The sequence below is a fragment of the Mustela erminea genome, chromosome 13 (assembly GCF_009829155.1).
Source record: "Mustela erminea isolate mMusErm1 chromosome 13, mMusErm1.Pri, whole genome shotgun sequence".
NCBI lineage: Eukaryota > Metazoa > Chordata > Mammalia > Carnivora > Mustelidae > Mustela > Mustela erminea.
This window is the reverse complement of record NC_045626.1, coordinates 21156106-21180071: the sequence shown is the minus strand read 5'-3', so window position 1 is coordinate 21180071 and position 23966 is coordinate 21156106. Positions and strand designations below refer to the sequence as shown.

Here is a 23966-nt window from a genome sequence, read left to right as displayed (position 1 = left end):
TCAGACCCGGAAGATAGACAAGCCCTCCCAAAGATTTCTTAATAAGGTGGTTTTTGGTTTTTTTTTTTTTTTTTTTTTTTGCAAGAACCACTCCACTGCTGACTGTCCTTTGCTGTAGACATTAGCCAAATACCAGGTTCCTGGCTTGATTTTTCTGCCCACTACTGTTAGACCTGGACTCTGCCTCTTCAGTTTTCTTTCCAAAACAGATGGCTCACCAATGCTTATGGAGTAAAGACAGTTCTTTGACATCGAGACCCCAACTGCCCTTTTCTAGCCTTAAGACTAGGTCATCCCTCTACATACATCACATCTATTAGCAAAACTGTATAAATCACTCTGAGAAAGGTGCATTTTCCCAACTCCATGCTTTTACTGGTACCATCCTCTTAGTTGTAGCAATACTTTCTCCCTTTCTCTGCTGAGTCAGGTCCTCATCTTCTAAGCCTCCCTATCCCATTGTGCTTTTTTCCAAGAAGCCTTTCTTGCCTTTTCAGTCTTTTGTTCTTCTGTATGTCCATAACACCCAACTAATTCTTTGCTCTGTTCTTCATTTCTTATATTTCACTATTTATATTCCCACCCTCTGGACCAGGTTGTAAATTCCTTGATGGCAGAGGACTCGTGTGATTCACACTGCCATCCCCACATCTCAGTCTCTAATTGAGAATCTGTCATATTGTAGTTGCCTGGTAAGCATTTGTTGAACTGAATTATGACACACATCTTTGAGGAAACAGTCACAGAGTAATCTGGAAAGAAAGACTTTACCAGCTGATCAAAAGTGTAGTTGGGACCTAAAATCAATAATGCTCAGGGTTATGGACACTGTGTATGTTACTGATCTTGGGGAAGATGAAAATGATGGGAAAATATGTTTCCAATAAGGCAAAAATATCTTGAATACTCATCTATCAAGTTAAAGCTAAACTGGAAAAGAAGTTCTCTTTAATTCAGAAAATGGTGGTCACATTTGTAGATGACTCTGAACTCCTAGGCACTTTTCTTGATCTCTACCCTTCCTGTCATTTCTTGTTAGCAGAAAATTTATTTTTCTTACTTTTCCCTGACTGCTTGTAATTCTGAGTAAAGAAAGGAGAAAAATCAAAACTAATGTTGATAAGGTTTTGAAATTTCAAACATGAAGTATGAAAAGAATTGGACTCCTTTTAACAGCTTGCTGGTAACAATGTACCTAGCATTATGCTGGTTGTGGTGAGGCATGAGAAAGAAGTACAGTCCGCTGGGTCTGTTCTCAAGAATCATGCAATGTAGTTAGGAGGAATATATAAATACCCCATCCCAACATTAAAAATATGAAATGTGAAATTAAGTGGTACCATCTCATAAATAAATATATATATATATATGATATACACACAAATACATACACACACACACATATACATATATATTTATATATACACACATATATATACCCATATATATTTCTATATCTACACACACATAAATATACACACACACACATATATACACACACATATATATATATATTTATATATCTATATCTATATATATATATATCTTCATTGTAGGGTTTCATATGGGCAATCACTATTGGTAATAACAGAAAAGACCACTTAAACACAACACTGGACTTTTGCTCTATGGGTAGAACTTGATTCAACACTAATGATTGCAGAGGGAAAGATTACCTGAACCTTTACTTAGAGAAATCCTCGAATTAGAAAATCCAGATGCCAAATAGTTGCTCATAGAGTGAGGATCGCAAGGTGCATCCAGGGAACAGTTAGGGCCACTTTGCAGAATAATGCACAGTGGTAGGGAGAAGGGGAGAAAGAGAGAGAGATAAATTGGTGATACTTTGCTCATTCCCTTTGATCTGACACAGCAGTTCTCTGGCTTTCCTACTTTTCAACACATCAAGTATCCACTATCCACACTGGGCACGGAAGATCAGCATGCTCACCTCCAGAACCCTAAAAACCCCATTCATTCTTCGCTGCTGTTACCAAGCATACCTTGCTTCTTGGTGCGGGGTGGGGTGGGGAAGAATTATGTGGAATAGGAAGAGGACCTAAGTATCCTGATCTTTGAAGAGTTTTCCTAGCCTTATGTGCCCACTTCTGCTCCGCCTTTTCTGAACTGTCACATTTACTTGTCCCAGTGCTCAACATGGTTGCTAACTGAACTATTTCCTTTGGCTTCCAAAGTCTATCATGTCCTCTGTGTCCTATTGAAAATGAAGCTACCACTTCAAGTCACACACCAGAACCAACTTTGAGAGATGTTCTAATTTTTATCCAACTCATGCCCAGTCCTTCTTTTATTTATTAATTCACCCACTAATGGTAAAATCATCGGTCAGAGTCAGACCTATTCAGCTGCTTAAAATGAGCTTACTTGTAAATCTTTCTGAGTCACAGTTTACTCACCTATAAAATGGAACTAAAAATGTCTGCCTTATGGATTCATAATTAATATTATTCTCATACTACTTGTTACCACAGTCTCTTACAATTCATTCTTCATACTCTGCCACAATACTTTTTCTAAAACACATATTTAATTGAGTTACTTTTCTACATAAAATATCTGCAATGGACCTCCATCTTTTACAAGATAAATTCTAGACTCTGATAGAACATATAGGTAATTTTATTATTTCATGTCTGCCTATCTTCCTAAGCTTACCCACCTCACTCTTTTCTGTCTGAACTATTCATCTTTTAATTCCCAACTCAGATGTCATCCCTAAAAAGTCTTTCATCATTTTACTAGGCATAAATAGTCAATTGTCCTGTTTTTCCATTATGGCACCTACTTATAATATTTTTAAAATTTTTGGCCATAGAATATAGTTATTCTTACTCAACATTTCCCCCCTTTGCTAATTTATGAGCCTTTGCAATGTTCTAGGTATATCCCTAATACCTAGAACAGTGGGTCTATTCGATACATTTTTTTCCATTTTATTTTATTTCTTTTCAGTGTTCCAAAATTCATTGTTTATGTACCACACCCAGTGCTCCATGTAATACGTGCCCTCCATAATACCCACCACCAGGCTCACTCAGCCCCCATCCCCTCCCTTTCAAAACCCTCAGTTTTTTTCTGAGTCCACAGTCTCTCGTGGTTCGTCTCCCCCTCCAATTTCTCCCAACTCCCTTCTCCTCTCCATCTCCCAATGTCTTCCGTGTGATTCCTTATGCACCACAAATAAGTGAAACCGTATGGTAATTGACTTTCTCTGCTTGACTTATTTCACTCCGCATAATCTCTTCCAGTCCCATCCATGTTGATATAAAAGTTGGGTTTTCAATACATTTTTTGACTACATGGATGGAGCATGAGCTGATACATGAATGAAAAATTTTGTGCTCCAACAGCGTCATTACTTATACATACTAGCAGTGCCACTAGTGTGATCCTGGCATTCTCGTGTTTTCCAACTGTAGTTGCAACTTCCTGACATACAGTCACTTGGAGAAGAAAGAGTTTTCATGCTCTTTTGTTACTTCTCCTTGCACTGCATGGTAACTTCACTCAGACACAAACATCTCTCAGACTGCCTTTGGGATAAGCTTGTGGACCATCCAGGTAGGGGGAGACTTCCATGATCATTCAGTAGATTTGAGAACTGTTGTTCTTTCATAATCCATGAAAGATTCTTCCTCATCTTCCACATTTTAGTCAGTGAATGAGCTAGCTGAAGATGTAGTCATCCAGGAGAGTGCCCATGTTTAGAGAAACAGGAGGCTTTTTAGATTTTGATTAAGGCAAGACCACACCTAAAAGGGATGTCTTAGACCCATATGTTGGCCATTATTCCAGATATACTATAGACAAGAATGCATATAAGGAGAGAGGAGAAAATTCCATAATCACCATATGATTGATATATATATATATATTTTTTTTTTTCTTTTCTTTTCTTCTCATTGGCTGACATCTATCCTCATGAAATTCAGATACCAGAGAGTCTGGGATATTGCTGCTTTATTCTGGTGCTTGCAAAGGAAGAAGAATGCAATGTTTGCAAACTTTTTTCCTACCTTAGAACATTTCTCAGGCAACTCTTCTTTACCTGTCAGTTGCCACACTGCAAAGAACTTCAGGAAGTCAGGACCCAAAATCAAACGGAGATGTCAACCAAGAGCCAGAAATTAGAGGTTCATTTATTGAAATTGTTTCTGTCTATGATGACTGCAACTTCCATTTTGCACAGAAGTGCCCTGATTAATACCCAGATCCGGGCATAATTGATCATAGCATGCTCTTTCATTCTTAAAGTGGCCTGGTTTTCATAACTGTATGGTCACCCAATTCATGATATTTGTCTGTAGAAAAATAATCTTAAATTTTAGATTGATTTCTAAAGATTTTAAAAACGAATTTGCTTTTCCTTGTATTCTATTCTATCCATATTTTATTGCATAAAGTCAGAAGAAAGTGCTTCTCATGGTCAAGGAAAAGATGGATAGATGGATAATCACATACACGGTTCTCTTATGTTGTGTCTAACTCAGAGTAGGTCACCAAATACATTTCCATTCTCAAAATTTACTGCTCTTAGACTTGCCACAGGTGACAAATATAAGGAGATATTGTGACGGAAGGAAGGCAAAAAGGATTTGTTGAGCACCAATATATGGCAGGCATGTTAGCTTCTCGTACATATGAAGTAGTAACATTCTAGTTTCTTTCAGTCATTGAGCTTTCTTTCATATTTACTTGAAAGCATGTGCTCAGGAGAGCACATTAATTCTTTTCCATTAATATATACTTGAAATATCCTAGGTATGAGTTATGATCTCACTCTCTGGTTTTTAGATATCCTGATGCCTTTGTTCAAAGTCAGCAATATTATCAACCTTGTGATAAATTGATCTCTTAGACATTTTCTCAGCCTCTGAAAAATCATCTACTTCAAAATAGATCTCCATATGATCTGTGTATTGGACCATAAAACTGTATTCAGGTGTCATGAATAGATATCCTTTATCCACTCGTACACAGGACACAAAATCAATTCAGTTTCCATCATTATCACCAGAATTATTTTCACAGAAGCTATTCTAAGATCAAGAAGATACCTCAGTGTTCTGCATCCTTGAGAGAATGTATATTGAACATTTGTTAGATGACCAATCTGTTCATTCGATTTAGATTACGGACCATAGGTTTTTCTCAGGATTGATTGTGTGGGTACCATTCCAGAGGACCCTTCTTATCCTCCCTCAGGGAAGAGAGATTAAAGAATAGATCAGAACTACCACATCCAGTTTTCTTCATGTCCTCTGCACATTAATTTTCTATTAACTCTTCCCTGAACTTGTAAATATCTATTCAAAAAAAAAAAAAAAAACACCAGACTCTAGAAATCCCAGTTAAATTAATCCTTGTTAGGTGCTGATAAATTATTTTTACCATGGATTCTCCATCTGTCCATGACTGCTAAAAGTAGGGACTTAATGTAAACATTAATGTTTCATTTTATACAAACACACACACAGGCACACATCACAATAAAGACATAAAAACAATATTTCAAGTGATATGTAAGAAAAAGAACATAGAAAATAACTTGTATAATAATTGTAACATAGACTCTTGTTCACATTAATAATATATCATTGAGCATTGTAATTCACATTAGTCACTCATCAAGCCTTGAGAACACAGTATACTGTCACTTTGGCAAACACCAAGGAATATCGTAATGAACACACTTCTTACAGGAGGTCATATTACCTCTGCCCACTTTTCCCCTCAATCCAGGAAGTATATGGCAGGGAAATCATGGAGACTTTAACTTTTGTTCAAGGGATCATATGTCTCTCGCCAAAAAAAAAAAAAGAAAGAAAGAAAAAGTTGAAAAGAAGTCTCCTTCTGAGATCTATCCTTTATTGTTGGAAGAAAATATAAAAGTTTACTTTTTAAATGGCTTCATACTTTATAATACTGTAAAAATGCAAATAAGAGGAGGAACATGAAATTTCTGGTTTGGACTTACCTAATAGGTACCCATATAAAAGAAATTTAGAAATATATTATTTTTTAATAATTCTTAAAATAGTCATACACTTCCTCTTTTCAAAGTTAACCATGGGCTCATTTGTTTTATCGTTCTTTCTGAAAGTACCATTTCCTGGCTTCAAAACCTAAGGAAAAGTAAAAAACATCTGTTTTAATTATCAAAAATGACCTGGGTGAAATGAAATTACCTGGATAAAATACCTAGTTGGTTTTATGATATATGAATTTATTACTTTTTAGTATCTTGATTCCTTTCCTCACCCTCATTTCTATTACAAAGAAAATATAGTTACAGATTAACACAAGATTTTCTGCAGAATATAATAGTTTATTCATAAAAATATATCCTGATTACTGTGTCACATAAAGTCATGATACTACTAATTATATTTCCAATTTTTTTGAACCATGTTGAGCTTTATTTCAATACAAAAAAGCTGGTATACATTGAAATGTATTACATTAGTTTTACAAATGTTATATGTAAATATCATATATTTATTGTGAATTTTCTATTTCAAAAAATGTTAGAGATTTAATGCAGTATGCAAAAATAATCAGGAGCTTTAATTTAGGTAGAAGACACGAGGCTGAAAATAATACATTATTTTTATTTGCAAGTAGTTCTTTCAACAATACTAGACAAATTTTTTAAATGATGATTTTAATAATTTAATAATTATTACTAATTATTAAATTATTATCAATATTTTAATAATGATTTTCTAATAAAAGATGGGTTAACTTGTCCTTAAATCTTTAAAGTCAAGACAAATTAAAAACCATCTGCAGCTGGTTTTTAATCCTATGTAGAATCGGGATATAGTGAACCTACTTGCTCTGTTACGTCAGGATCCTCACTTACTACGTGTTTTTCTATTACCACTTCCTTGAGGATCTAGGACTGCACCTTGCATTTAGCAGGCCCTTAATAAACTTTGAATGAATTATTACCAGTTTTATGCTCCACTAATAAAACAAAGACCTCTGGGATCAGACAATACTTTATACTTTTGCGTCAACTGACTTTCCATCTTGCAGAATCACATTCATCTTCTGTTTCCCTAGATCAGTGCTTATGAAATTAACCAAGTTAACTAAACACATTCAGTATTTGATCCACATCAAAAAGCCCTTAAAAATACTGTGAAGTGCAAGCAATGACACTCGGTGCCCTTTTTGGTCTTCAGTGTCCCTCATGTGACAACTTCGTGGTTCTGGCAATAGGAGAGTCTTTTTTTTTTTTTTTTTTTTTTGGTCTGTTTTAGCTTGTTATTTTCCTCACAAAGGAAGCTTTTCTGTAAGTTAAAAGACATATTTTAGAGAATAGAAATGTACCAGGACACCAAGTTAAAATTTTATTCTCGCATCCTTAGATGAAGAGATCCCCAGACTCGCCAATATCCCAGAAATGAGTTTTGTGTTCCCTTACTGAAGTGGTGCAGGGACTCTAAATTACCGTAAATCCAATCTTGCTTGCTGATGATATCAAGTTTCTTTAAAGTACTTTCTGTTGGGTTTGTTAAGAGTTACTTAATTTTCTTTTGTAGTATCAATCTAATTATAACCAACAAAAAGTTAAGCAATGTCAATACACTAGATTGTGTGGTTAGAATGTTCAAGTTTTAAGCTGCCCTCTCTTCTATAGAAAGCATTTCCAGAATTCCTTTATCTGGCATAGAGCTCTAACCATACAACATCTGATTTTCTTCTACCTATTGAAATTCACAGTGTAATCAATAGCCTCGCTAAATCCAGGGGGAGCCCTACTCATAGAACTTTATGTCTGGGTAATATATGGATGTGCTTGTGGGCTTGTTTTTGCATCTTACTACAAACTAGCTGGGAGATGGAGAAATTTCATTAAAAAGACATTTGTCAGGATGCTAGAGGAAAAGGAAAATCCTCCACAGACTATTTACCTAATTTCCAGCCAATACAGGATTTCTCCCACCAGGAATCATTTATTGCTTTACTGGCCTAAGTGATGGGACTGTTAGCATCTCTTTTGGCTGACTGCTTTGCAATCTAGCTACTTTCAGATGTGAGAAAAGCTATCTTAATATTCATACAGAACTTCTGTCTCACTTCATTTCTTTTAGCATTGATCTTACAGTGTCCCGTGGGCAAAGCTTATTCTCTGTTCATTGAAACCCCAAATGTGTCAGAGTCACACAAGTAAGGTATCTGGGAAAAGGCTTGTCCACAGTTTAGTAGGTCCACCAAAATGTTCACATTTGCTGCTTATTTCATTTGCTTCTCTCCTGCCTTTTTCCATGGGGAGCCTCCATCCTAATACCTGCTTTATAAACCCACAGTCACTGGCCAGCAGGTTTTAAATTTATCAATTTATGCTGAAAACAGAAGATGATATGATTAGATTAATGTATGCATTGCTTGTTGGAAGCTTGACATCCTAACTTTAGCTCTGGCTTGCTATGAGAAGAATTTCTAGAATTCTGAACGAATGGTCTGTTAACAAGATTTAAGTTGTTCACTCACAACAGTTTTGCAAATAAAATGACATCTTGGGAAAGCGTTAGCGAGAGGAGTGTTTGGGATGCCAAACAATGTCACAAAAGCAGGACTTGAAAGCCTTAAAGAGGAAGAAAAATAAGGACACCTAGGGGGCTCAGTCAGTTAAGCATCTGCCTTTGGCTCAGGTCATGATCCCTGAGTTCTGGGATGGAGCCCCTCCCCCCCGACCCAGTGATCCCTGCATGGAGCCCTACATTGGGCTCTGCACTCAGCGGCGGAATCTGCTTGAGATTCTCTTTCCCTCTACCCCTCCCACTTGGGCTCTCTCTCTCTCTCTCTAAAACAAATGAAAATCTCAAAAAAAAAAAAAAAAAAAAAAAAGAAGAAGAAAATCTATGCATGTGAGCAAACAACCTGTGTTATTGTGGCTGACTGCCTCAGTTGGCTCCCTCTACCTCATCATACTGGTAGTAACTGCTTGCGGAGAGAACTCTCCAAAGTGAATAAATGGAATATTAGCTGTATTCTTGTATGTGTTTGCATATAAATTCAACTCCCAAATGTGTTCCTATAATTGTCAGCCTAACAGATATTCTAGAATTCAAAATCTAACAAAATAATTATAGGTCTACAAATGTGCCAATAGAAAAAGGTATTACCTGTAGTGAATCACCGTTAATTAAATTTGGATCATGGTACAATTCTGGTTATTTCCTGGCTCTGTGCTCTTAAAGACTGCTTTTACAACTGTTGCACACCTACTGGAAAGCAGTCTTTCCAGTAATGTGATACTAAAGAAGCCTTCTTCCTTCCCTGCTGTGTTTGTAAGAAATATTCAGAACAGGTATGTGTGTGGTGCCGTAACCCAATTCTTTACTCCCAATCTAATATCTCCTTCCCAGACACCTGTTTGGCACATACCACAAGGACTGCTCAAAACCCATATATAAGACAAAATGTGCTGTAGAGTAATAATGCTAATTTGCCACAGAGTCACGTCAGATGGATGGACCTCTTGCAGAATGAAAGGCGTGGGGGGCTCTACCTCTCTAGGGGCCATGACCAGCACCTTTTCTGTTCTGAGATGACCAGGAAAACTGGGGATACTTTCTGAAAGAAGGTTGGGGGAAAAAAAAAAAAAAGAGGGCAGACGACATTTCAGAGAGGAATTTAATTTAGCTTGTTTAAAAGAGTCTCTATTCATGACAGATCTTTGTCACACACAGAAAATAACATTTTCTCACAAAGTGTACTGGAATTAATATTCTGAGCCTTTCTCTGTGGTGGCCAAAACACCTTGATCAATTGTTTGTGTGTTTTAAAATATTTATTATTTCTGTCTGTTTTCTCTCACAGTGCTTTCACGCTCTGTATCCCTAACATTCTTGTGTTTTCCCGACAAACAGGTCGTCATGGAGATGGAGGTTATTGGCCAGTTGATACTAATTTGATTGATAGAAGCACTCTCAATGGTAAGTCTATCAATTAGGTTCTATTGGATTAGTTATATTAATTAAATGGTTAATTCTAGAGTGTCTGAGGCGATTTTTTTTTCAACTACTGAAAGTGTTCAGAGCCCCAGACCTAGGGTTTTAGTGGGGATAATAGAAATGTGAAATTATTAGCAAACCTGTAGCATATCTTGCCAGCAGACAGTGCCAGTGAGAGTCAACAAGTGTACAAAATAGAATCAGTTAGAAAAGCTTAGAAAAATCACTTTTGTAAGTGATGAGGGGTTGTTAACAATTTAATATTTAGATTTTAAAGTGTTATATGTACTTAAAATGTTTCCAAAAATTTAATATTATTAGAGAAAGGTGATATCTAAGGTAGTTTGAAATAAACCCATCAGCTTCCTAAAATGAAGTCGCTGGAACCTTTTGCCTAGAGAGTTTACTCTCCAGAATCCTCTGGCACCTTATTGCTAATTTTTCTTTACACTGCCAAGATTAAACATTTCTGGGCGCCTGGGTGGCTCAGTGGGTTAAAGCCTCTGCCTTTAGCTAAGGTCATGATCCCAGGATCCTGGGATCAAACTTCACATTGGGCTCTCGGCTCAGCAGGGAGCCTGCTTCCTCCTCTTTCTGCCTGCCTCTCTGCCTACTTGTGATCTCTGTCTGTCAAATAAATAAATAAAATCTTTAAAAAAAATTATTTCTGTTCGCTCTAATGGATCACTCACATGCTTTGGATTTGAGCAGACAGAGGTACTCTCTTAACTGCACAGAAGCAGCTTGTTGGTGTTGGAGCTGTCTTCTAGGACCTTGTCCTCAGTTTTGCTGACATGGAAACTGTGGGAGAATGGAATGATACTAGCCAAACTCCCACGGGACTGATGTATAAACACTAAATTCCTTTTATAGGTTTTTATAAAATTGTTCCAGTTGCTATTGTTTGGTATGGTTTACTATAAATATATTCCATATATTAAAAATACAAATATGAACACTGTGTATCCATCAACGAGATTAAGATATTAAATAGTCAACTTACAATTGAGATCTCTTACAATTGATATATGTCTGACTTATCACATGCTTGCCACCATGTCCTCCATTCCTCATTGAGGTAACCACTCTCCTAAATGTTCTATTTTATACACAGTTGTCACCTTATAGAAATGGCATCATACTATATGTATTTGTTGCAACTTGTATTCCTCTTTAATTTTGTTTTTAAGATTTATCCATATGTTTACAAATACCTCTCTTTCATTTATCTTTACTGCTGTATACTGTTTTATTTTATGAAAATAACACAATAGATGTATATAACCATTTTAGCAGGATTTCATGAGAAATTTGATTACTGGATAGATAAATATTCATTTGGGTGGTCTCCTATTAAAAAATCCATATGGGGGGGGCGCCTGGGTGGCTCAGTGGGTTAAGCCGCTGCCTTCGGCTCAGGTCATGATCTCAGGGTCCTGGGATCGAGTCCCGAATCGGGCTCTCTGCTCAGCTGGGAGCCTGCTTCCTCCTCTCTCTCTCTGCCTGCCTCTCTGCCTGCTTGTGATCTCTCTCTGTCAAATAAATAAATAAAATCTTTAAAAAAAAAAAAATCCATATGGGAAGCCAAAACTGCAATCTAAAAATTGCTTGCTGGGTGAGAAACTAGAATAAGGGGGTGAGTTACATGATTATTTCCTATTCTGGGCTATGATAACCTAATACATCTATTTCCCCAAAGAGGATATATGTGTCTGTGGAGTAGACCAGATGCTCCAGATAAAGACTCAGTGCCCCCTCCTCTGGCCAGTGGTGGACTCAGGGACATATTTTTACCTCTTACCTCTTCTTTTGTAATTGCTACACACACCCTCTTCCAGTAATAATGCATTTACTTGACCACACAAGTATAATTTCTTACATTTAAGCTTCTTCAGTATATTCCAATCAGACCTATCTGAAGTTATATCCAGGAAGCTCCTTCCAGAGTACTACAATCCTCACCACTATTGTCTTGCACAAAGATCCTTTTCCCTCATTAAGCAACACTATTGTCTCCTATAGGTATTTCAGGTTTAGACACCTGGTATAGCTAGTACCTGGCTCTGGTAGTTTCCAGACTCTCATACACACAAGGGACACTTTGGGGAGCTCACAACAAAAAGATGAGAGGAGGGATATGTTGGGACTGAAAACAGACCAAAGACATGCTCCTTAAATAGGTTTAGATAATGGTGGCTCCCTTCCCAAAAGCATGCAGGTTTTATCATCTCATTATTTTGCCTCAAATTTTAAGCCTCAACAATATGCCAAACACACTTCACGCATTCAAGCAGTCAGTTAAGAATGGCTACGAAGCCCTCACTGCATCCAGGGAGCTCACTACGAGCTAAACCCATATACTGAAAGCTAGACCCCCACAGGAGAGACAAACGAAGGAGAATTACCCAGGACAAGGCAGAGAAATACACTCCGGGAAGACGAAAGAAAGCGAAACAAATCCCAGGCATATGAGGGAGGGTAAAGAAGGTCCTTATTGAAATTGGGTGGGAAAACAACATTGTAGTGGGTTTTGCCCTGAGATCGGGATGTTCTAGGTTTAGGGTCCATGCCAGGAATTAACATCATCTTCTTTCATTTTATCCTGCAGAGCTGATGTTCAGATGCTGTTCTCTAGAGAGTTTCAAACTGGAATTCATCCATAGCCTAGGGCATAACTATCTAGACTGGCATAAGATGGTGTTTTTTGAAGAGACAGAGTGCCAGGAAATTAGGAGAGAGTCCGAATGGTTAACTGAGCAGAAACGGTTGTCCCTTCACAGTTCCTGCTCTCTGCTCAGACATGGTCATGTGTGTCAAAGGTGCAGTCGGTGCAAGCCTCAGACAGAGAGCCGTGTGTTCTCTTAAACTGCACGTCCTGAAGAGCTTTCATTTTGGATAAAACTGCCAAATTTAGCAACTCAAAATACAGGAGGCCCATGAAAATTTCAGTTATTTCTAATTGCCTCTAAATAAAGGGAAATGTTGCAAAGAGTTCCTATATCAGTGTACATATGCATCTCAAGGTACATACGAACAGGCAACTAGAAATACTTGAAACTTAACAGAGCCTCCTATATTCTTAATTACTAAATCTAGCAATCCTCATCTTGGATCATGTTTCAAAGTGTGATATTAACTATTTGAACTTCATGTTCAAACTAAAGGGAGGTTTCTGCAAAGAAACCCCGCACCACGATGGACACAAACAGGTAAGTCAACAAGAACTTTACAGAGGAGTCAGACCTCAAATGAAGAGAATGGCCAGTGACAGTAATTAAGGGAAATGCATGTCATTGCTTTTTTTTTTTTTTTTTTTTTTGCCATTGAAGCTTCCTCGTGAGAAAGATAATTGCAGTTAAATTGAGTCTGATATATGTTATCTCACCAGAGAAAGTCATGGAGATAAAATAGAGAAATGACAGCCAGTGACTTTGAACTAGTTTAGACAGATTATTGTCATCACCCCTTCGCACTTTTCGGCATCACTTAATGACGTTTTAGGTATTTCCTGTTAAATGAATGGCATGAACAAAGCACCTGAATCATTTCTAGAGCCCTTACTGGAATAACGAATTGTTACAAGCTACTGGACTAATTAAGGTGAATTGATAACCTCTGAGAGACATGGGCAATGGAGGGCAAAATTCGGTTTGGCTAACCCATAAATGATGGTAAATATGTCATTTAACTTTAGCTCATGTTATTGCAAGCCAATCAGCTAAGGCATCTTAGAAACCCTACCTTCCTAATTAAAGTTCTGCTAATGCCTTAAGCCTTAAGAAGGGGGTATAATTTCTAAATTAATGTGCAAATGAAACCTTGACTGATAAAACCCTGACCCCATCCAACCGAGTCTGCATCAACAAAAATATTTTAAAATCTGAGTTTTTGAACCTCAAAACCAGGAAAAATTTCATACAGCTCCTCTTGGAGTGACGTTACTATTAAGTTTTCCTGTCTCTCCCTACACTTCCTGGAATTTATCCTTCAAAGAATTATAATAGAATAATGGCTTATTGTCAGGATACTCAAGCTAGTTGCAAATAAATTTAGACCTCACTAATCACTTACGCTCTCTTACAGAATGCCACTCTTTTAAAAATGCACTCTTGGAATTCAAGTAAAGAAAAACAAAGCTATAGTTCATGTTTACTCTTGTAGTTGGAAGCCCTTAATTAAATTGAGGGAACTGAAGAGGCATCCTAAATTTCTTGTTGATGGCAGGTAGAATCAAAGCTAATATGTACTGATATGCTCGTATTTTACTTTTATGGTGCATTCAATTTTATGGTCCACATTCTTAAAGCAGGAAAATCTTCAACTTCTAAAAATGTGATTTTGTGGTTTATATTTGTATGAATAAGAAAAACAGTGACAATTCCTTCAGTCCTGCTTTTCTCATTGGGGAAGATAAATCACCAATTTCTTTTCGTCAGTGGCTCTGTCTGTAATTTGTTAAATTAGTAATTTTAGCTAAGAGGTCTAGGATTCCTCCAAATAGGTTGCTATATTGATCTCAACCTTTAGATACCAAATTAAGTTTGATAGGCATTGATGCTTTGGTAAAATATTGTTAAAAAGTCGATATTATTAATCAATTTTTAAATATTCAGAGTCATATTAAGTGCTCTTAAAACATGACTTACTCTGTGTGCTTAGGAGAAAAAATAATTATTTTCTCCCTACTTTTGAAAAATTTTGTTTTATTATTTTCAGAACTTAATAACATTTTAACTAAATAAAGTCTGCACTAAAGCTCTTCCATATTTGCATGAATTGATCATTCTGAGATTGGCAAGCTATTATAAGATATTGAGCAGACAACTTAATGTTAAGAGAAAGGTCCAGAAATAAAACTTTATGTTGTTTCCCTGATAGAAAGTCATTGGAGTCTTCCAGGTTCTCAAGCTCTAGTCTACACATGGCTCTGCCTACCTACCAAACAACCGTTATCTATGGCAAATGATTTTAAGGATCCCAGACTAATCCCAAGTCCCAGGTTATAGAATGACTTTTTTTTTTTTAAATTTTTTTTTATTTCTTTTCAGCGTAACAGAATTCATTGTTTTTGCACCACACCCAGTGCTCCATGCAATGCGTGCCCTCCATAACACCCACCACCTGGCTCCCCCCACTTCCGACCCCTCGCCCCTTCTAGAATGACTCTGCCAGGAATTAAGACTGTAGGAATCAAGTCACTTAAAGTTTTGGGATCTCAATTTTTTATCTGAACCTAGAAGGTGTTAAGCTAAATCAGGGTTTCTCAACTTCAGAACTATTGCCGTTTGAGACTGGACAAGTATTTGTCATGGGGCCCATCCTAGGTAATGTAGGATTCCTGGCCTTTACACACTAGATGCCAGGCGTATTTCCCCTCTACCATGTTGTAAGAACCAAAAATGTCTCTAAACTTTGCCAAACTTCCCTTTGGGGAGCAAAATCTCCCCAGTTAAAAACCACTGATCTAGATCGTCATCCCCCAAAGGTTGTTTCAAGGTAAACAGGTCCCATGAGAAGCTCTGAGGAAAAAAAAAAAAAATTTCCTTTGTCAAATGAGGATTAGGAACCTGGCTGGGCCACTCATGTCTCTTTTGCCAATTCCCCCTCTTCTACCTGAACACTAGAGGTATCGGTCTTGAAAAAGCATGTCTGCTGACTCCACACTTGATTCGGTGACCTCATCTACGCTGCTCTCTGTGCCAGCTCCCAAATTTACATTCCTAACATGGACCTTCTAGCTGTCTCCTTATAATGTAGCAGAAGATCTCGACCCCAACATAGTCAAGACTGAGCTCTTGTTCTTCTCCCACTGGTCTTTCTCCCTCTCCCTCACCTCAGACACAGGACTATGGCTCAAGTCTGAACCTGACGCTTCCTTTTTTAACTCTGCCCCCTGCAGTCTGTTTTGTTCGTCTACTTTCAGACTGTGTGGTGTGTCCGTCTGCTTTGCTTGACTGCCTGGCCAGCACCTCAGTGGAAGCTGTATTACTGTCTCTCTCCTGGAGAACGTTAACATCATCTTGGCTGGTCTCTCCCTTGTTTCTCTTTCCAGCCTCATTTTGTGCCAGTTCCCTGTGGCTCCCAGTGTTCCAGACACATGATCTGCTGTCAGTTCCCCTGTAAAGAAACAGGTGCTAACTCCTAGGATACTCCATGATTCTGCCTAAATGTTACTTTTATAGTGAGGTCTTTCACTTTCTTTTGAACTCTACTGTTTTTAAAAAATGCCAATTATAGTCGTAATTTTATATGTATTTACTTCATGATTTGTTTAATCTTTTCCAGAAAGTTGTAAGCTCCATGAGGTCAACAATCATGCCTCTTTTTGAGAGGCCTGTGGGGGGTGGGAGCAATCACAGTGTTCTGATTTGATATTTACTAGTTGTAAATTCCTCAGATGAGACAAACCTAGGATTCTCCTACTCTGCCGCCATCCCACAGTGTTCTACTTTGGAAACTATTCTCAAACCACATAATATACAAGAAGATAATGATGTGTAAAGTATTAGGAAATAATATAAACATGGCCCTATAAATACTTCCTAATGGTTCCGTAGCCTGGCTATTGCTCCCTCTCTGTTCTTCCAGAAAAACAGCTCAGAAAAGGAGCTTTCAGAGCTCCCTTCTAACAGTTATGGGTTGATCCCAGAGGAGACATAACCTGACATTCTACTCCCGTCACATGATCCAGACAAGGTACATGTTTCAAGAATAGAAGAGATAGGCCACTTAATATATATTGATTTTTTTTTTTCCTTTTCTGGTCTAACCAGTTAGACAGACTTATGGCTATATCACAACTATGTGTGCCTCTTACAGTTTCCTTTCTGCCTTCTTGAATACTTGAATGAATTCTGTCCCCATAAGCCCCTCAGCTTTACTGAGGTATCATAGATAAATAACATTGCCTAAGTTTAAGGTATACAGTGTGTTAATTTAATAGACTTTTATATGTAAAAACAATCACCACCATAGCTTTAGCTGACAACCCCATCCCATTACATAATTACCGTTTATTTGTTGTAGTAAGAAAATTTAGTATCTACACTCTGAGCAACTTGCAAGTATACAGCACAGTATTATTAACTGTAATGACCATGATGTACATTGTAACCCCAGAATTTATTCTTCTGGTAACTGGAAATTTATACCCTTTGATCAATACCTCATTTCCCCCAAACCCATCTCATTAGCTACCATTTTACTCTCTGTTTCTAAGAGTTCAGTTTTTTCAGATTCCAAATACAAGTGATGTCATAAAGAGTATTTATCTTTCTCTGATTTATTTCATTAGCATAGTGCCCTTAAGGTCCACCAGTGTTTTGATCATAGCATCATGTCCCCAGCACCTAACTGGGTCTTCAACATATTTTTCTAGAATAATTGGATATACTCTTTACCATCCCTGCCCTGTCTCTTCTGGCAATCCACAGTTCACATTAGCATGTTCAAAATTCTGAGATTTTAGAAAAGAAATATGTTTTTCAACTAAATTGACCAAGGAACTTCCTCCCCACCCCATAATGCTGATTAATATTTCATTTTAGGGAACATTGGGCTAGATTATCTGTGAAATTTCTTCCAGCTGATTGACTATATAGCATCTTATTTCAGTAGGAGATGCTTTGAAATATTCAATGCCATAGGAATTTCTGTTCGAATTCAAAGACCTGTAAAATTATTGAGATGTATGTTGAACTCAAAGTGTTCTAATAACAAAACTGTTATTAGTGAAGACTGCAATTGTAGGAAAGAAGCCCAGTCCCCAGGCAATCATTGGATGTTCTCTCCCAAGTACTATAAAAATTAAAGACATTATTATTTCACGAAACCAATTTTCCAATTACTACTAAGACTTTAGGCCCATCGGATTATGAAATATATATTTGTTTTTACTGAATTTATTTGAAAAAGGATGAAACCTTTTATGGTAATCAAACATCATGAAAATAAAAACTGGATGGAATGCCCATGTGACTTTTAAACATTTATTTCTTTCCTTATCAATTTTAATGAGACACATCTAGGTCTTTGATGACTCAGACAATGGATATCCAAGCTATTTATGATAACACCAAGAAAAGATGTATTAAGACAGTGTATTTTTCTTTAATTTGGAAAGATCACATAGAATGAATTTATTGAACGACATAATATCTACTGAGGGCCAACTCTGGGCCAGGGCCTGTGGCCAGTGTGTTATATCCATCATCTCATGAAATAATCTCCGTGTTCTGGTGGATATTTGCAAATCTCTCCCTCTGAAGCCCCAAAGGTGCTAAGTGTTATCTGGCCTCTTCTGGACTCAGACTGTCATATAGAACTCTTAAGAGTAGTGATCTAGTTTTGTGAGCTCTAAATTTTTTCCTAATTTGGAGCAGTCTTTGATGCATCCACATACATGGTTGATGGCCATTGCTTGCAGATTGCGTATTTGTGAATTTACCTACTGCTAAAATTTATTTTTAGCCACCAAAATCAGTACCTGTAGAACTTTTATGGTCATCTGTGGACATGTGCAGAGCAGCCAAAAATTTAAGTAGCTCAGTAGTCACAGACTCAGCCGAAATGGAACAAGGGGAACCTCTGCTTTATTATTTCAGTTCTCACAGCATAAATAGGTGTCCTTTCTACCGTGTATTTAGTGTCAATTGTTCCTATTTTTGTGAGTTTTCTGGTGGAGGGAATCAGTGTTTAAAGTGGCCCTTATATGTAGTGATGAGGGGCTGCTCAGTGTTCCTACGTGCGAAAGGCCGTGTGATGTACCTTGTGGAGAAAATGTGTATGTTAATTAAGCGTCACTCAAGCATGAGCTGTCATGTTGTTTACTGTAAGTTCAATGTTAATGAATGTACATTCTATATTAAATAAAGTGTCTTTAAGCAGAAACACCCATAAAACAAGGTTATGCATTGACTGATAAAAATGTTGTAACCAAAGACTCCCAGGAACCTAACATTGAATTGCCTCCAGAAGCTATACTTAGTATTCCTTAATTCAGTGTTTACAGCAACTTTATAGAACAAATTACTACTAATAATGAGGGTCAACTGTATCAAAAGAGTCCTTTCCACTTGACTTTCTGAACTATGCACTTGATATCAAATATTCTGATTATTCAGGCTTTGAATTGAGATTGGGAAATTAATGAAAGATCCTGAATACCAAGTTTTAAACTGATGGGAGCTTTTATGAGGAAGTCATAAAGGCCTGGAGTCAAAGATTTATAAAGGGAGTCCTCAAGATCCCTAACTCTCCAAGGGAAATGGCACCAATATAATCTCACTAATGTGCAGCAGAGTCCAGAGTCATTACTTTCTGACTTGAAATGTGGTGTCTTTCTGGGTGGAAAGGGAAAAAAATGAGTAGAAATTTGAAAAATTCTAGTTTACAAGGTTTTAAAAATGTTCGCAAGTTGTACTGCTCTGTAGGACTCAAACTAAGTTGGTTAGAAATGGTGAACTGTTAAATTTAAGTCATGCTAATAAAAACCCATGATATCTCCAACTGTCTTCATTGGAAGCTCTCACATAAAAGGTTAATTTATTCCAATCAATTAATTTATTAAGCACAGAAAGGGCATATTGAGATACTACAGTAAAATGACTTTTTAAACGGTAAGTAAAACTATGCTACAGAAAGTTCTGACCTTTCATTACTTGCTTCATTCCTTTGTAGTAAATGTAAAAATTACTTCAAGGAAATCATTTCTTTCACCTAGAAGCAGAATCTTTTAACAGAAAGTGCTATTTAAACACTTTTGATGAGTTTCTCTCCAAAGATTCAAGTTCTATCAGAAGTGCTTAATATTTTTCCAATAATAATGACTCAGCAATAACTTAAATTTAGGTGACTATTGTTTCAAAAAAGCATTGATTCTTAAATAACTGTCAAAAGATAATGTTTTGATTTTGAAGCAAGAACTGGGTTTTCTATTCATTTCTGAGAAATTAATTTATTTTTCACATTGAGTATTATTTCTAAGAATTTTGTAGTTTGGAAGTTTACATCAAAAGTATCCCAAATGGTATGGTAGATTATCAATTTAAGCAACATTTTATTTAACATTTTCATAGTACAACGAAATTATATTACTCCCTATCAGGTGCTAAGTTGATTATTTTGTATATTTTCTCTAATTCTGACAATAGCTGTATAAAATAAGTATTATTATTTCCATTTTATAGGCAAAGGCACAGAGGGTCCAACGGCCTAAATATTTTACTCAGGAGGTACCGAAAACTAATATAGCTTGTTAAAGAAGCACATTCAAACTCGGGTCTAGGAAAACATCTGAACTCATTGCTTTCTGCTACTTTTTATATTAAGTGAAAAATAAAATAAGCTAACATTTACTTTTTAAAACACTGTGACTTGTAATGAATCACATGATGTATAGAACACAGTATTTCTAATTGATCACTGAGGGTTTAAAGAAAGCAACTTAAACCACTCTCACTTACATAAGCAAATTATAAAAAATATCTTATTAGTCTGTTATTTTCACCAAAATATCGTCTACCCTGAGGTACTATCGCAACACAGGAGAATGTTTATATCAGGACTTAATGACACTCTTTCAAACCCAATGATTGACATTTAAGTGGGATTCATACCTTTTTTTTTTTAAGATTTTATTTATTTATTTGACAGACAGAGACCACAAGTAGACAGAGAGGCAGGCAGAGAGAGAGGAGGAAGCAGGCTCCCCTGCTGAGCAGAGAGCCTAATTCCGGGCTTGATCCCAGGACCCTGGCATCATGACCTGAGCCAAAGGCAGAGGCTTTAACCCATTGAGCCACCCAGGCACCCTGGATTAATACATTCTTAACAGGTTGAAAATTAAATGTGTTTTATGGATAGTTTCTTTAAAAACAAAAATGGAAATAAATTGTGCGTGATTGGTGTCAAATAGTTTGTCTTTCACATCATCTTATAAAAAGTATTTTCTCATAAAGCACAGACTCCTTGATTCTCATCACCCTGGAATATTCACAGTACAAAGTAGCCTTTTTCCTCCTCTCCCTACTTTCTACTTACTATGGTAGGTTAATTCTTCTCTAAAAATAAATAACTAAATAAATAACTTAGATAGAACTCACATACCATAAATTCACCCTCTGAAAGTGCACCAAGTCAGGCATCTTTAGTATATCCACAAGGTTGTGCCACAAGCACCACTATCTAATTCCAGAATATTTTCAATACCCCCAGGGGAAAACCTATACCCATTCGCAGCCCTTTCCCATTCATTCCTCCCATCCACTGGGAAACACTAATCTACTTTCTGTAGCTATAGATTTGCCTATTATGGATATTTCCTATAAGGGGAATCACAATATTGAGCTCTTGTGTCTGGCTTCTCTCCGATAGAATAACCTTTTTTAAGGCACATGCGTGTTGTAGTGTGTATCGCGTGTAGGTTCCTTATTATAGCTGAGTAATACTCCCTTGTATGGAACAACTCCATTTTGTTTCTCCATTCTTCAGTCAACGGACATTTGGGTTGTTTCCACTTTTGGCTATTCTAAATCATGATGCTATGAGTGTTTCTGTGCGAGATTTTGTGTGGACATATATTTCATTTATCTTAGGTAGATAACTGCTCTTTCCTCTCATTTTTCACTGCTTTTATTCCCAGCTTCAGGAATGCCCAGAACAATAGGGACTTTCACATCCTTAACAGCTTGCTAAACACCAAGCTGTCACATCTCCCTAAATCTGATCTCCATTTGCCTGTCTTTCCCCAGAGCCACCCATTGGCCAGATGCACCCCCCACACGGCAGTGTCACTCCTCAGAAGAACAGCAACCTGCTTGTGATCACGGTGATCACCGTTGGCGTCATCACAGTGCTGGTGGTAGTGATCGTGGCCGTGATTTGCACCCGGCGCTCTTCAGCCCAGCAGAGAAAGTAGGTAACAGCTGGTTCCTAAGAGGAGAGAGGTCACCATTGGACCTATCACCTTCTCGAGTTAAATTTTTGACAAGTCTCTTCCTGTGTTCTTTCATAATTCACCACACATTCCCTTATCCTCTGACCTGAGCAAAACGTTGCCTTTTGTTGATTCCAGGTCCATAACTTGAGGGAGTGAGGGCCAGACTTGAAGACTTAATAATAGCATCCATGTGGAGACCCACTTGGCATTTCTGCTTGATTTTACTTCTCTGGGCCAGATTCTTCCTTTCAGGTGATGGCAGGTGTTCCTTTAGCAACATTTAGAGAATGGACTTCATCAGGTCCCAATGCATGGCCCTCTGAACAATTACGTATAAAATGTTGGAGTTGTGTGATCCTCTGAAAGTATTTCCCCATTCTGGCAGGCAGACTCTAGGCATTGAATCGATGTTTGTTGCAGGAATGACTGCCACACTCAATGCTGTTACAATACGGTGGAGTGTTTAGTTTGAGATAGTAGTTAGGATAGAAGAGAGATTCTAGAAATTCAGAAGAGTTTGGATTTCCTGGCTGTGCTTGATTCTCAGAAATTAAACTTTTGGAAGGGTTTAAAAATATTTTCATATTATGCAGTTCTAGGTTATAGCACATGCAGAGGATGATACATCAAAGTCAAAGTTTAGAATGGAAAGATGGCTTTAATTCAGTTTATCCCCTTCCAGCAACATCCATAACCAGCATATTAACCTTGTGGCAGCTAGCTGTGGGAATCAGCAATAATATCCTGGTTATCCTCTGCCTCTCTGCCTCTCTAGCACTTTTCAAATCTTGCCTGATATGTCCCTTTCAGCTGTACTTTCTCACTGAATTGGCTGTAATAAGCTCTTCCCTTGATTTTTTTTTTTTCCTTTGGCCTCAGGCATGGTGCCGGCTTGAAAGCCCGAGGCATGGACCCATCCATTGCTGGTTTGACAACTACATGCTACACAGTGTGTCAGAGAAAGATTCTCCAACAAATAATTGGTCCTCTTCCCTTGCTAATATCTTAGTTTCTCTCTCTTTGAAACAGTCCTATGACCCATTTGTTGATCTGTATTGTATCTTCCAACTTTTGAAGTAAAGCGTTTAGAAATAGGATACAGGAAGATGTACGGACTGAAGAACGGGACGTAGGAGTGTCAGTGCAGTCTTAACTGACGTATGTGGCAGGGCACGTTTTCTATCTGGCTGCATTTATGAGCCTGACCATCTTCCAGCTGGTACTCACTAATGTGCTAATCCTTTGTGCTTAGACAAGTAACCAGCCCCACTGAGCTTAACTGACTCTCGTGTGTTAGCATTCTGGGAAATCCTAATCACCCACAGAACTTCCACACACTCGACACTTAGTGAGGCTCTGGAGAAAGGGAAACTATAAGCGAGGAAGGCATGGAACAGCCTCTTGGTCGAGCTACCCCAGGAAAGGTGTGGTACAGTTGTAGCACGGTAGAACACCAGTGGGGCCAGGCTCTCAGGCTGAGCTGAAAAAGACTCACAGTCATGGAAGTAGGAGGGCATCGAAACCAAACTGGCCCTACCTCAGGAGAGCCTTAAGAACAGGGACGGGTTCCCTAAACTAAGTTTAATTAACTCAACCATCTGTATGTAGCAGGGTGTTGTGTTTGTTCCGTTTTCATCCTTGTGAGAAGAATGTTGGAGGGTTACATGGACCGGATGAATCGGGTTCCTGAGCACGTTGCTTTCTGAGAGAAAATGCCAGTCTTCTCAAAGTGCAACAGTGGGATCTGATGCTATTTTGAGAAACTCTTAAATTGTCTTAAATCCCACTCTAAGCATTTTGTTAAGAGCTTGAGGGTTTTATTTAGAAAGAGTCGAGGCTGAGCCGTGGGTATGATTTGTTTTTAAAATTAAGAAATGAATGAGAGAATAAATCAGTCCATGAATGACTGGAAATCAAAGACAGTGGATTTATAGCTTCTGTGCTCCTGCCACTTTGATTTTTCCTCAGCCTTCACCCAAAGTCTCTTAATATTTACTCGGCATATTTTCACAGTTTTGCTTCATATATCTTTCTCCTGT

General features: G+C 37.6%; 1 protein-coding gene across 3 annotated transcripts in view; it reads left to right on the top strand.

The window, feature by feature from the left end:
* Positions 1 to 23966, top strand: part of DCC (DCC netrin 1 receptor) — a 1159911-nt gene that overhangs the window by 1066639 nt on the left and 69306 nt on the right. For all 3 annotated transcript variants that reach the window (XM_032310413.1, XM_032310412.1, XM_032310410.1), the window contains exons 22-23: positions 9906 to 9971; positions 21740 to 21902. In XM_032310413.1, coding sequence (XP_032166304.1) covers positions 9906 to 9971; positions 21740 to 21902 — 229 coding nt within the window. The remainder of the gene's footprint in view (positions 1 to 9905; positions 9972 to 21739; positions 21903 to 23966) is intronic.